The sequence below is a fragment of the Mustela lutreola genome, chromosome 4 (genome assembly GCF_030435805.1).
Source record: "Mustela lutreola isolate mMusLut2 chromosome 4, mMusLut2.pri, whole genome shotgun sequence".
Lineage (NCBI taxonomy): Eukaryota > Metazoa > Chordata > Mammalia > Carnivora > Mustelidae > Mustela > Mustela lutreola.
This window is the reverse complement of record NC_081293.1, coordinates 155,998,559-156,011,579: the sequence shown is the minus strand read 5'-3', so window position 1 is coordinate 156,011,579 and position 13,021 is coordinate 155,998,559. Positions and strand designations below refer to the sequence as shown.

Below are 13,021 nucleotides of genomic sequence, written 5' to 3'. Positions count from 1 at the left end.
GTGCCGGTCTTCCTCTCTGCTCTCTTTGGCCCCAGGAGTCTCCAGCCCTCACCTCAGGCAAGCATGGCTCAGCAGGGACCTTCCTTCTGTGTCCCCTTTTCCTGTTTCCGACCCCAGGCCTTGGCACGCCCGTTCTCAAAGATATTGTGGCTTCAGGGAAATAAAAAGCAGCTCTTCTAAAATGTGGCTGACTTTTTTTTTTTTTTTTTTTCCTTTGTCTCTTTTTGGAGTCATAATGAACCTTAAGGGCACATTTTCAAAAACCAGTCAAGTAGCAGGCAAGACACTGGGGTAAAAAAGACAAAAACAAACCTCCCAAAACCACCGTGATAATTAGAAATGCTGCCTTAGAGTTGCAAATTTCCTAAAACTAAAAATATTCCTCTAAAGCGTCCCATTTTCCCTGCCTTCTCCCCCTCCCCCAAGCAGCACCCTAGGAAGTCTGGCTGACTCATCAGCTCATTTCAGAGCAGTTTTCACTGGTGGTGCCAGGGTTGTGCTCACCATCTGAGTACAGTAGGAAGCACAATGGCTGCATTTCATTAATTGAAACGTCTATTGTGTGTCTCTGTTCCCCTTTCCCTGGGTGATCTCCAGAAAGTGTGCACGCTGGAATGTGCCGAGGGTAGGCAACAGCGTGAAGCTGATTTTGCTTTTTGTTTTCAACACAATCACGCAAAATAAGAAAGGGCTTGCTCTGCAGAAGAATCGTCTTTTGTCTCTGTCTTGAGGGCTTTGTGAAGGCTCATCTTTGCTACCTTCCAACCTAGCATCGGTCCCCAGGAGCCGCCTGAGAAAGTGACAGGCTCTGTGCAGGTGGCACCTTTAAAACCTCGCTGACATTTAGAAACGTGCCTCACGACGCGGCCCACGCTGGACATTCTTAGGTTGTTATGTGGCCTTGGCACCCAGAAGTTGTGCTAGCTGAGAGATTTGTTTTATTAAAGAGGGTTGGGAGTGGCCAAAGGGCAGCATGACGGTTTGCTCATCTCTCTTTGCAGACCACTTTTTTTTCCTTTTAAAGATTTTATTTATTTATTTATCAGAGCGACACAGAGAAAGAGGGAAGACAAGCAGGGGGAGTGGCAGGCAGAGGGAGAAGCAGGCTTCCCGCTGAGCAAGGAGCCCAATGCAGGACTCAATCCCAGGACCCCGGGATCGTGACCTGAGCTGAAGGCAAATGCCTAACGACTGAGCCCCCCAGGCACCCCTCTCTGCAGGCCTGCAGAGAGCTTCAGGCCTCCAAACAGCTTCATCACCAAAGCTGAGGCCAGAACCATTCCTTGAAAGACCTCTTGAGTGGTGAACATATTCTTTTTTCTTTTTGTTTTCTACTAGAAATCTGGATAGAATTCTGACTTGAAGCAAAATTGTTTTTGTCACACTGAAAGAAGATTTCAGGTGCTGTTTGGATTTTTTTTTTCCTGGTGAGACCTTCTCTGTTGCCTCAAATCGCACGTACTGTCCGCCTCATTAATGAATTAATGATGTGACGACTGTGAAGGTCGGTGAATTTTATTTAAAAAAGAAGTGACTGCCTGCAGAGTTCAGGTTCTAGATGGCTGACTTTATAAACTTTGGCTAATTACATCTTCTGTAAATGTTTCCTATTTATGAGGTTTGCTCCCAGACTGGGATTTTAGATAACCAATCTATACAAGACAAGCATGACGGCTTTGACCTGGGTGTGATTAGTCACATCTCAAACACAATGGAGTGGGTGTGAATTACAGCCACAGAAGGGTCCTTGTTAAGCCCAGGCTGCTGCAGTCCACGACAGAGATGCCCTAAGGGGTGTGTGTTTTGCTCACTGAGGCTTTGGTGCATCTCCCATCTCCCCATCTCCCTGCCCCCCTGCTCTGTAGCATATGAGGGGGATCTGGTGCCTTGGCTTTCAGCCCAGTGTTTAGGAGGAGCTGATTTGGCCCATCTGGCTTCTTGGGCATCTCCTTTCTTCCTCCTCATTCTGAGTTTGGCCAAAAAGTGTCAAGTTGGCTGCAAATATTTTGAACTCCTATGAAGACCATATGGTCTTTTGGATTCAATTTTCAACATTTTTATCAGTCAATACTTACTGAGCTCTTGCAGTCCTGTTACCCAACGCTGCTGCAGTAGCTTCCCTGAGCGTCACAGAGGAGGGTGCCCTTGGACTATGAACACACCTTTGACATCCCCATCTCTCTCTCTCCTCTCTGGCTCTTACCTCTTTCTGGAATACCTTGATTTCTAGCCCATTTTAAAAGATCAACTCAGATGTCACCCACTTGATAAAGCCTCTGCCCACTTGGGGTAATTTCCCTCTTTCTTTTGAACCTGTACTGTGTCCCTCTGATCTTTGTTACTCACTTATTCCTTCATTCACCCCTTCATTCATTCTTTCAAAAAAAGATCTACTGATGCCTCGCATGTACCAGATTTCAGATATGTCAGTGAACTAAACCACAGAGCTATCTCCCTGCCCTTATGGAGCTTATCTTGTACTTGGGGGAGATAACATAATACACAGTATATGCAGTACATAAGTCAGTTATGCAGTATTTTGGAAAGGGGAAAGTGGAATGGAATGTGAAAAAGGGAAAGCAGGATCAGGTTGATCAGATGTCCAAGGTGGGGGGAGGGGGAAGATGCAGTGTATGTTAGGTAGACAGGCCTTGGTGACAGCTACTGAGATTGGCCTGGTGGCCATGGTAATTTGCATGTGTACCTTCTCCTTTCCCAACTGAAAGCACAGGAATTGGGCATCCTCAACTGCCTTATCTGCCAGCAGCACTTGGCACATAGTGCCGTGTGTGTGTGTGTGTGTGTGTGGTGCTCTGTAAATGGTAAAATGGAAATGAACATGTAAACATGAATTTGAAGACAAATAAGGAAACCCTGTCTATTTTTTTAAAAGATTTTACTTATTTGTTTATTTGAAAGAGTGAGACAGAGACAGAGAGAGGGTGAGGGGTGAGGGAAGGACCAGAAGGGAAGGAGGTGGAAGGAGGAGAGAACCTCAAGCAGATTTCCTGCTGAGCCTGGAGCGCCATGTGGGGCTCAGTCTTAGGACCCTGAAATCACAACTTGCACCGAAACCAAGTCAGGTGCTTAACCAGCAGAGCCCCTCAGGTGCCCCCAATAAACCCATTCTTATTTTCACTTCCTTCCTGCCCTTAAAAAACCCTTTATGATAAATCTATACTTAGAATCTTAAGGGGCACCTGGGTGGCTCAGTCGGTTAAGCTTCTGCCTTTGGCTCAGGACATGATCTCAGGGTCCTGGGATGGAGTCCCATGTCAGGCTCCCTACTCAGTGGGGAGCCTGCTTCTTCCTCTCCCTTTGCCCCTCCCCCTGCTTGTGCATGTGCGCTCTCTCAAATACATAAATAAAATCTTTTAAAAAAAATCTTAAATTCCTTCTATATTTACTCATTCTTTTCAAGACAGAATTTGTCACTGGAGCTCAGTGAGCACAGGGCTTTTGGAAAACATTGGTCAAATGCCTGAACTGCTTTTTACATGAAAAAACACAATTATAAGATGTCAATTTCAATTGCAAATTAGAAGAGCACAGAGGACCATAGTTTTTTTCCTGCTTTGGCTAGGTTTTTGCTCTAACAGAATTGTTTTTCAAAGTAAACAACTTTTGGGAACTGAATAGGGGAAAACATTTCAAGAGTGTATTTTATTATCAATTTGCCATGAAAAACTCAAGCGTCTCTTGACAGCCTCTGGATTTAATTAGCTGTAAGTTTACCAATATTTATCAAGTGAAAGAACATTATCCCAGTGCAAAGCAACACCTCATATGAATTATGAGGACATGTGTGTCGCCTGATCAATGAGTGTGCAATGCCACACGCGTTTCAGCTCTTACCTGATGTTCAGAGATTATGGAAAATCAACGCAGAATCACTTTCCAGGCTGCACTCAGTCAGTGTAACTGGGTCTCAAATCAGAAAAAGATCTAGGGCCATGTTGAACTGAGGCTTTTGTGCCCAATTTAAAAGGTAAATGCTTGCTGCTGCTGCTCTCCCCTGAGAGCCAAAGAGCTCCGTCTAATTTAGAGCCCTGAATTCCGTGCTGTGTCTACCTAGAGTAGACCTAGACTGATAGAACGCCAGAGTCAGGAGGCCCCTTGGGGTAACCTAGCTTAGTGGCTTTCCAATTTCCCCCAAGGAGCTCTCCCATGGGCCCAGTGTGCAGAGGCAGAGGGAAGAACCAGCAGGCCAGGCTCTGAGTGAGCTGGTCTCACATCCCATCTTCCATTTGCCTCAACACACTTAGATTGTTTTTATGCTTCAATGTAAGAATTTGTGTGAAACCAGGCTTCTGAGGCTAAAGATCATTTGATCTAGAGTAGCTCACTCATTTTCCAGGTAGAGACATGGCAGCCTGGAGAAGGTAAGATAGACCACGCCAAGGGGTGTGTCTTGCAGTCCTGACAACAGTAGAAACATGCCTTTCTTGGACTGTCTCCTTTTGGGTTCACTGCACAGGCTTAGTGTGTGAATCAAATGAGACAGACAGGGAAGCACAGCATATAAAAGCACACTTAATGCATTAGTTAATATAAAATACTATCATCATGTTCCCTTTTCTACCCCTAGAGCAGCTGTGGAGGTTGTCAAACTTGGTTCCAGGGAGCACTCGGTATCATTGCCAGGGACATAAGAACTCCTGTTCTTCAGGCAACACATTTTCCCTTTAATCCACTTTCTATGTCAGCCCTCCAGGTCAAGTGTCTCCTATAGGAGGGTGCTATAACTTTAAGGAAGTTTGAAAACCACTGATCCAGAAGGATTTTTGTCTCTGAGCATAAATAACTATATGTGTTTCAAATGCTGGTGCCCTCTGTGCCTACTGAAATGACCGGGCAGAATATTCGGGGCAGATGTTGGCTGAATGCCTGGTTCAAGAAGATGAGAGCCCTGTGGATCAGCTGGGCTTGAACCAGAGACGGACATCTGATCAGTGAAACTGCAACTCGCTAGAGACACCTCTGAGCTACATTAAGACTTGGGGTGTTTTTGAAGTCTGGTGTTCCTGAGGCCTTTCATTTTTTTTGGGGGGGGGGTGTCTGTTTGTAACTCATGTGGTGGTTCACTGTAAGTTCCAGGGTGGAAACTAAGCAGATCCTGGCAGGTGATGGTCCTTTTTTTCCTGTCTTCATTTTTCAGTGCACTTACATTTCAATCGACCAAGTCCCCAGGACCCATGCCATCGTGATAAGCAGACCTGCTTGGCTTTGGGGGGCAGAAATGGGAGCCAACGAGCATGGTGTGTGCATAGCCAATGAAGCCATCAATGCCAGAGAACCAGCCGCTGAGACAGAAGCCTTCTTGGGGATGGATCTGGTCAGGTACTACAAGACGATTCTTTGAAACACCTGCTCGAACAGGCAGGGAAAGGGGATAGGGTTTCTTTCCTCTAAAAATCATATTTGTAACACAAGCCTCCCAAAGAAGACCTGTACCTTTTTTGTTTGTTTGTTTAAAGATTTTATTTATTTATTTATTTGACAGAGAGAGAGAGAGAACGCGCGTGCACACACACAAGTAGGCAGAGAGGCAGGCGGGGGTGGGGGGGAAGCAGGCTCCCAGCTAAGCAGGAAGCCCGACACAGGGCTCCATCTCAAGACCCTGGGATCATGAACTGACCCGAAGGCAGATGCTTAACTAACTGAGCCATCCAGGTGCCCTGACGTGTGCCTTTTGATATGAAGTTCAAGGTGTTAGAAAAAAAAGAGTAGATTACAATGGAATATTAGTAAGTAATAAAAACCAACCATTTTCTACATGCTTGAATTTTGAAAACATTATACTAAGTGAAAGAAGCCAGACACAAAAGGTTGCATATGGTATGATTGCATTTACATGAGATGTCCAGAAGAGGCAAATTCATAGTAGTGGAAGGTAGATGAGTGGTTGCCTGGGGTTGGGATGGGAAAATGGGGAGTGATTCCTAATGGATATGAGGCTTCTGTGTGGGCTGTGGAAAATTTCCTGAATTTAGATTGCGGTGATAATTGCACAACTTTGCAAAGACCCTAAAAATCACTGAACTGAATTTTTTTAAGTGGGCGAAGTTTATGGTTTATGGTTTGAAATACATCTAAAATACAGGAAAGAAGGAAGGAATCATATAAAATACCTGATATAAAGGAAAAAAGGAGAGCGCCATGGCCCTCCCGGCCCTTTTCATCTCCGTCATCTGTTTTCCTTTCGCTGCTCTGCCAGCTGCTGTGTAACGGGGAAGCAGATGCTGATGGGGACCTTTGCTCGCTTCCCCTTGTGCCACGAGCCTGTCCTGTGGGCCTGTCCTGCAGTGGCCTGTTCCAAAGGGTTGTGGGCCTGGGTTGTGGGCCTGTCCTGCAGGGTTGTGGGCCTGTCCTGCAGTGGCTGATCAATGACTGAATGACCAAAGGCGAGAGAGAGAGGAATGACATTCTGAAACGACTTTCCTTTTTTCTGAGACAGTGACATGCAACAGAATCATGACCGAGTTGAAAGAATATTGGGGTGGGAGCCAGGGGCCTTGATTTTCAGTGTGAATGTACCGAGTGGTAACACGTCTCTGGGCCACATTTGTTTGAAGGGAGGCCTTAGATGGGTTGACCTCTCAAGAACCTTCCCAAACCAACATTCTGTATAAAGGACTAGAGGTTTGACCCTTAGTAGGTTGTGTAGGGAGAACGTGCACATTTACGCCGAGACCTCTGTGGTCTGTAGCTCCCACCAACCCATGGCCAGATCTGTTCACCTTCCAGGGAAGGGCCCTGGGGGCTTGACACACCTGTGTGAGTCATGGGCCTCAAGCAGGGATTCTTCCAAGGACTTGCCATAAAACAAGAATTTGAATTTGGGAGGAGCTAACTCCAAGACCCAGAAAAAACCCGGACCAAGCACATGCCTTTGGAGGATCTGGATTGTACCGAAGGTAGATGTCGGAGCGAGACTTGAACTTTGGCCCGGTAAATTGCATCCCTTTGCCTGCCCCGGTCATGCCCCTAAGGAGGTGGAGCAGCCAGTGTGGAAGTAGGCATGGGGGCCAGAGAGAGGCTGTTCTCGTTCTGAATCACACAAACCTGCCCCATCTACGAGGCCATCTAGACCACCTGAAAGGCTTTGGAACAGGTGTCTTGACATCGAGTGACTTGGGGCCCTAGACCGCTGTAGCCCTAGTGTGTCCACCCGTCATTGGAGCCGGATGGTGTGTAACCCTGTGGCTACTGGCAGTCCGTGGAGCAGGCTGTCCTGTCCTCGCCCCGTGGCACTGCGGCGAGGTGGGAATGGCCAGGCGGACAGAGGAGTATCGTTTCCTGTGGTCCTGGCACAGGGAGAGGAGTGTGAGAGCAGAGTTGTGTCTGTGGATGGGTGTCGAGGTCCTGCCGCAGACGCTGGGCACAGAGGGCGTGGAAGTCAGCGTGGGAGGGCAAGCGCTGTACTGGGAGTCTCAGTGTGGAACACAGCAGGCAGCACAGCGGGAGAGTGAGCTAGACCTGCACAAGAGAAATCACAAGTTCCGGAGGCGGGGTGCCCCTGGCGAGGTGTCACATGGTGCTCACACATGTTTGTCTGGGCAAATCGGAGCCCCATACAAGCCCCGGGGACAGGCTTCTGCTTGGAATGCATGCATGGGGCCGTGTGACCAGAGGCTCCAAGGACCTGTGGAGGGAGGAGGGGGACCCTCCTGGGAAATAGCTTGGACAGACCTATAGAGGTGCTCATAACACACTTACTTGCTCTGGATCCCCAAAAGCAGATGACTGCTTGCTTGCTTCTGCCTTTCCTCTTCGGAGAAGATGGCACTGACCAACAGAAAAGTCTACTTAATTCCATCTTCTGGTGAGGTTATTTTTGGTCACTCTCCCAAGATGTTAGGGACCAGCTTTGCAAATCAGTGGCTTGTTACCAAGTCTTCCTACATACACTAAAATTGAGAAATGACCAATGAATTGATCACAATGATCTGATGGTGAAAATAAGCCTGTTACAAGAATGCATCCGTAGCATCATCTGTTCCTCTCCCTGGCAGCACAGGGAACATCCCTTCAGAAAGAAGCAAGCCGGGTGAATTTCAATAACGACCGGTGTGTGGGCGGTTCACCGAGAGCTGGCTGTCGCTGCCGTCCTAGCATGCGCCGCAGCCTCTGCCCCAAGGTTCTCGCACTCCCGCCCCCAGAATGACAACGTGGAGGAAAAGATGGACAAATAGACATGTACTGAGCACGTATCGTATGTCATCCTCTTTCCAATCAGCCTGAGAGGGATGTACTGCCCGTTTGACTTGGCAAAGGAGAAGACCAGGTTTCAGAAAGGTTAGGTTATCGAAGGTCGTGCTGCCAGTGGGTGGCCGGACCGGACCTGGAAGACATGCCCTCTCTCTGAGTCACTGCTTTTCTGCCAGAGGGGGCTGCCTTTCCAACGGACCCCCCAGCTCCTTGGTTGTGCTTGTATTTTCACATTCATTACCTCATAAACCTGTCCCACGGGCAACCCGAGGATATAGGTACTTACTTTTTTATAGGGGACATAAATTTGAGCTCAATACAGTATGCATCTGGCCCAGGTTGCGCAGAAGACAGTATCCGTGCCCTCTTTAGGGGGCCAATTAATTGGAAGGGCTAGGAGGAGACTGCTGTCTGATTTCAGAAGAAGGATGTACTTTTTGATAAGTGAAGCCCTAAGCCACACCAGCAGAGGGAGGCCGATAGGGTGGAGGAGAGATATGTTGAAAAGCATCCATGTCCTAACCAGGCACCATACCTAGTGAGATCTCTCAGGAAATTATAGGCACCGAGGACAGTGGCTGGTCATGGAACACTTCTGTCACTAAGCCACATACCTGGTGTAGAATAGCACAGATCAGGGCTGCCCTAGGCAGCGCTATCCCCCCCCCCCCCACCTTTTTTTTTTTTTTTAAGATTTTATTTATTTATTTGACAGAGATTACAAGCAGGCAGAGAGGCAGGCAGAGAGGCAGGGGGAAGCAGGCTCCCTGCTGAGCAGAGAGCCCGATTCGGGGCTTGATCCCAGAACCCTGAGACCATGACCTGAGCTGAAGGCAGAGGCTTTAACCCACTGAGCCACCCAGTCGTCCCCAGGGCTATCCTTTTGCCCAAAGGCAGGAGGGAGGATAAGCCACAGAAAGGGGGTCTTGATAAGGCTGGAGCTGAGCTGCCTAGCTCCAGGGGAGCCAGAGTTAGAAAGGAAACAGAGAGGAGGCTGAGCTGCCCTTCACAAGGCAGAAACCACTGGGTTCCTGACTCTTCTGTCTGTGTGGGAGGGGGGTGCCCAAAGACAGAAAACACCTCCATGATTTGAAACCAAACGTGGGAGAGATGTATTCTGAGTTCAAGTGCCCTGCATCTACATCTCAGCCCATGGATGGAACATGTTTACGCACGTTGGCCGGCTTCCTCGCTCGGCTTTGGCCTGGTCTTTGGTTGCCGTGGTAACAACCACATGCTAGGAAAGGACTGAGGTACACTTCTGGTTTTCTTCCTCCAGGCTTGGTTTAGAAAGAGGGACGACAGCTAAAGAAGCCTTAGATGTCATCGTAGCCTTGTTGGAAGAACACGGACAAGGTGGGAATTACTATGAAGACGCAGACTCCTGCCACAGCTTCCAAAGCGCATATCTGATCGTGGATCGCGAGGAGGCCTGGGTGCTGGAGACCGTGGGGAAGTACTGGGCTGCGGAGCAGATTGCAGGTGAGCCCGCGTGGATGGGCCGGCCGAGGCGGGCACTGCCGGATGTGCAGGAATCCTGCTGCTGGTGCCCACCCTCTCTGTGCTGGACCTTCTCTCTGGGCTCTGCTTCTAGAGATGAGCCTGGGGTGTGGGGACATCAGCACTTGGGAAACACACCCTTGACATTTCTTATTTTCTATTTGCTTTCTGGGCAGGACCCAATTTTGACTACCAGCAGTTCCGTGACCCAAAGGGTTACTCTGACTTTGTCAAAGGAATGGTGATTTTCCCAGTCCGTTCAGTCAGCGAACCACTACGACAGGGAGCTGCCCCTCGTCACCCCCAGTCCTGTAGCTCCTTGCACTTGGAATGTTCCTCTGAAAGAGGAATTTGGATCTGTGTGGGGACCGTTGACTGCCTCTGGGCCAACAAGCTCTTTTCTCCGTGAGACAGTGTTTCTAGAAGAGCAGAGGACTAGGGAATGCACCCGGAAGGATGCATTCAGTTATTGCTCCACGCTCCCTGTAGCATTTATCTTGAGTTGGTTCTGAGGGAGATGTTAGAGGGGGTGTGGTTGTCCTTTCTCATCACTTAGCAGCCTCACACTGGGGACCAGATGGGGTCCCAGAAAGGGCTATAGGGTTTCCAAGAGGACCAAGGAGTTCGAGGAGAGAATTGGCCAGTGAAGCCCCACTGACATTCCTTAGGACTGAATGACAAGTACGTGGACTGTGAGCTGCCATTCCCTGACACAGCTGGTAGGTCGTAACACTCTCTCGTATTGGACCTAGACTTGGTCTATGTATTTTTTTCTCGACTGAATTTGTAGGGAAGTCTCTTCAGGTTTCTCAGAATTGATGATGGGGATGATAGGGATGAAACCGGTTTTCCATCTCTGCCTTAGGGGGGATTGGAGCCAAATCTGACCTGAGTTAGAAGCAGAAGCTCTACTGTAATAGTTGGGAATTAAGCCCATTGTTTTCCATGACCGCCGTCAGTGTGGGGATCAGGGTTGCCATGGGCGACAGGCATGTTGTGTCCTGTGTGAGGCTGGCTTGTCGTGCTTGCCTGGAGGAGGAAGGCGTCTTCTCATACTCACAAGGGTGTCGTATGAGCTGACGGCACCCTTGCAACGATGTCAGGGGGTTCCCCCACCCCCACGTGCCCAGCACACACCCACGTGTGCCTGCTGCCCTACTCCTGCGGTCCTCACAGGACTGATGCAGCCTGTGTGGGCCACCGTATCACCAAGCCTCCTGCTGGGCAAGAGCTTAACACTCCTTTACCAAAAATTTCTCCTAGGACGAAGCCTTACTATCAAATGGCTCCATCCAGAGGGCTAGCGGTCCATGCTAAGGAAGTAGTCCTTGATTGCTTTTTAGTAGAACTTAAAACTTTTTGATCTATACCTGCCTTTCAAAAGCTTCATTGCCCTTCAAGATACAGCTTAAAAATATCCATCTCCTCAAAATGAGTGATGTCTTTCCCCAACTATTGTAATAAAGCCCCAGCCATTCCTTGGACTCTTTCCTTGGGCATGATTTCATGTCCTCACTCCCTGCAGGAGGGTACCAAGAGTAGGATCTCCTCAGTCTGGTCCCTGAATGCTCCCATCCCCGAAAGCAAACATCTATTATAAATCAGTCCTTGAGGGACATACTGTCTGTAGACAAGATTTTTTTGTCTTGTAAGACAAAAAAAATCTTAAAAATCTTGTGCACAAGATTTTTTTTTTTGATAGCTTAGTGTGAAGAATGCCAAAATCACTTATTTAGGCCAGAGCTACTTTTTATTTTTAATTTTTTAAAGTGGTTTTATTCTTGTGTTGTCCTCTGGAAAGATGAACGGCAAAAGGCCAGTGCCCGTCACCTAGGAATACTTGCTCTAGAAGAATTAGTCAGTGAAGCAGAACATGCTGGAGAACTGAGTCCAGTACTGACCTTGTCTCTCGGATCTGGTTCTCAGGCAGTCATGGCTTTATTGCGGCCCATGGCTTGAGCTCTTTCCCTCTACTTCATTGTCCAAAAATGTAGAAGATCAGCATGCTCCCTGGAAGTAGCAAATATGGAGGGCCTTTCTGCACTATAGCTCATAACCTTTTAGGGTTCTGGAGAGCATTTTGAAGCTTGAAGGCCAAGTCAACCTCAGGGTATTTGAGGTTGAGGCTTTGGAGGAGCCAGAGTGAGCCTGCCAGCAGCTGAGAGGATTTCTGGCCTTGCCTTCCCGCCGAGTGTACTCAGAGTGCCGGTCTTTCTGATTCGAGACTTCTTTAGTCACACTTATATTCTTATGAGAAAAAATTCTCGTAGATCTCCCACACCCATATGTACACGGACACATCCATATGCGTGTGCGCGTGCACACACACACACACACCCCTACTGATATACTCCAAGACACATGTTGACAGGTGCATTCCACTATTTTAGAATAATTCATTATCAGTGCCACTGTGGTTTTCTAATAAATATTGGCACCCCAAAAAATAAAAAGCTGAATGAAGAAGTATCATATTTGTATTTTCCAAAAATGATGTATTTGGGCAGAGGGTGGAGGTGTAGAGGTTTCCTTCAAGTAGAAAAAGGTTAAATTGGGAAGGGAAATCTCTATATTTGCGACATTCATAAGTCTTGTTAGTAGTGCTGTGTCTCTTTAAGAAACCTTAGTAATAAATGCTCGGGGCTCATTTAGCCATAATGAGGGCTTCACCTGTTTCCTTTTGAATGTGAATTGTAGATCAAGTGACTGTTGCTCATTTAAAATGTGGTAATGCCCGGTCACTGGTCAAAACTTCTGGGAGGTCTCCTTAAAAGAGGACAAAGGTTTGTGTGTTTCTCTCTCAAAAATAGAGTCTCTTCCTTTCTGGAGTTAAAGTTGAGTTGCAGAGAAGGGATTCCCTGTAAATTTCCATTTTTTGATTAAGTCTTTGCAAGCCTATTTCCAGCTAAAGAGGCTTTGTACTCTCTACAGAGGGAGTGAAGTGCATTTGCAATCAGCTTTCACTCACCACTAAGATCGATGCGGAGCACCCTGAACTCCGGAGTTACGCTCAGAGTCAAGGCTGGTGGACGGGAGAGGATGAGTTCAATTTTTCCAAAGTTTTTTCTTCAGCTGAAGACCATCTAGACTGCTGTGCAGGCAAAGACAGCATAGAAAAGAAAGAAGGTGAGTTAGTGTATCCCGTGTGATTCTCCCTCTCATACCTGTTGTCTTGCAGCTATTGTGGAGAACGTGTCTGATTTTAGGAGAGTGAGCAAAGAGGAGGAGATGAGAATAGACCCTATCCATAGAGACCGACCTGTGCTGACGGCCCTGAGGAGCCGACAGGATGACGACGTGTATCTCCCGT

The 13,021-nt window shown here is 47.8% G+C and overlaps 1 protein-coding gene across 3 annotated transcripts in view; it reads left to right on the top strand.

Annotated features, from left to right (window-relative positions):
• Positions 1-13,021, top strand: part of SCRN1 (secernin 1) — a 61,374-nt gene that overhangs the window by 30,875 nt on the left and 17,478 nt on the right. For all 3 annotated transcript variants that reach the window (XM_059171467.1, XM_059171466.1, XM_059171465.1), the window contains 3 exons: positions 5,159-5,340; positions 9,491-9,693; positions 12,643-12,837. In XM_059171467.1, coding sequence (XP_059027450.1) covers positions 5,240-5,340; positions 9,491-9,693; positions 12,643-12,837 — 499 coding nt within the window. In that variant the 5' untranslated portion in view covers positions 5,159-5,239. The remainder of the gene's footprint in view (positions 1-5,158; positions 5,341-9,490; positions 9,694-12,642; positions 12,838-13,021) is intronic.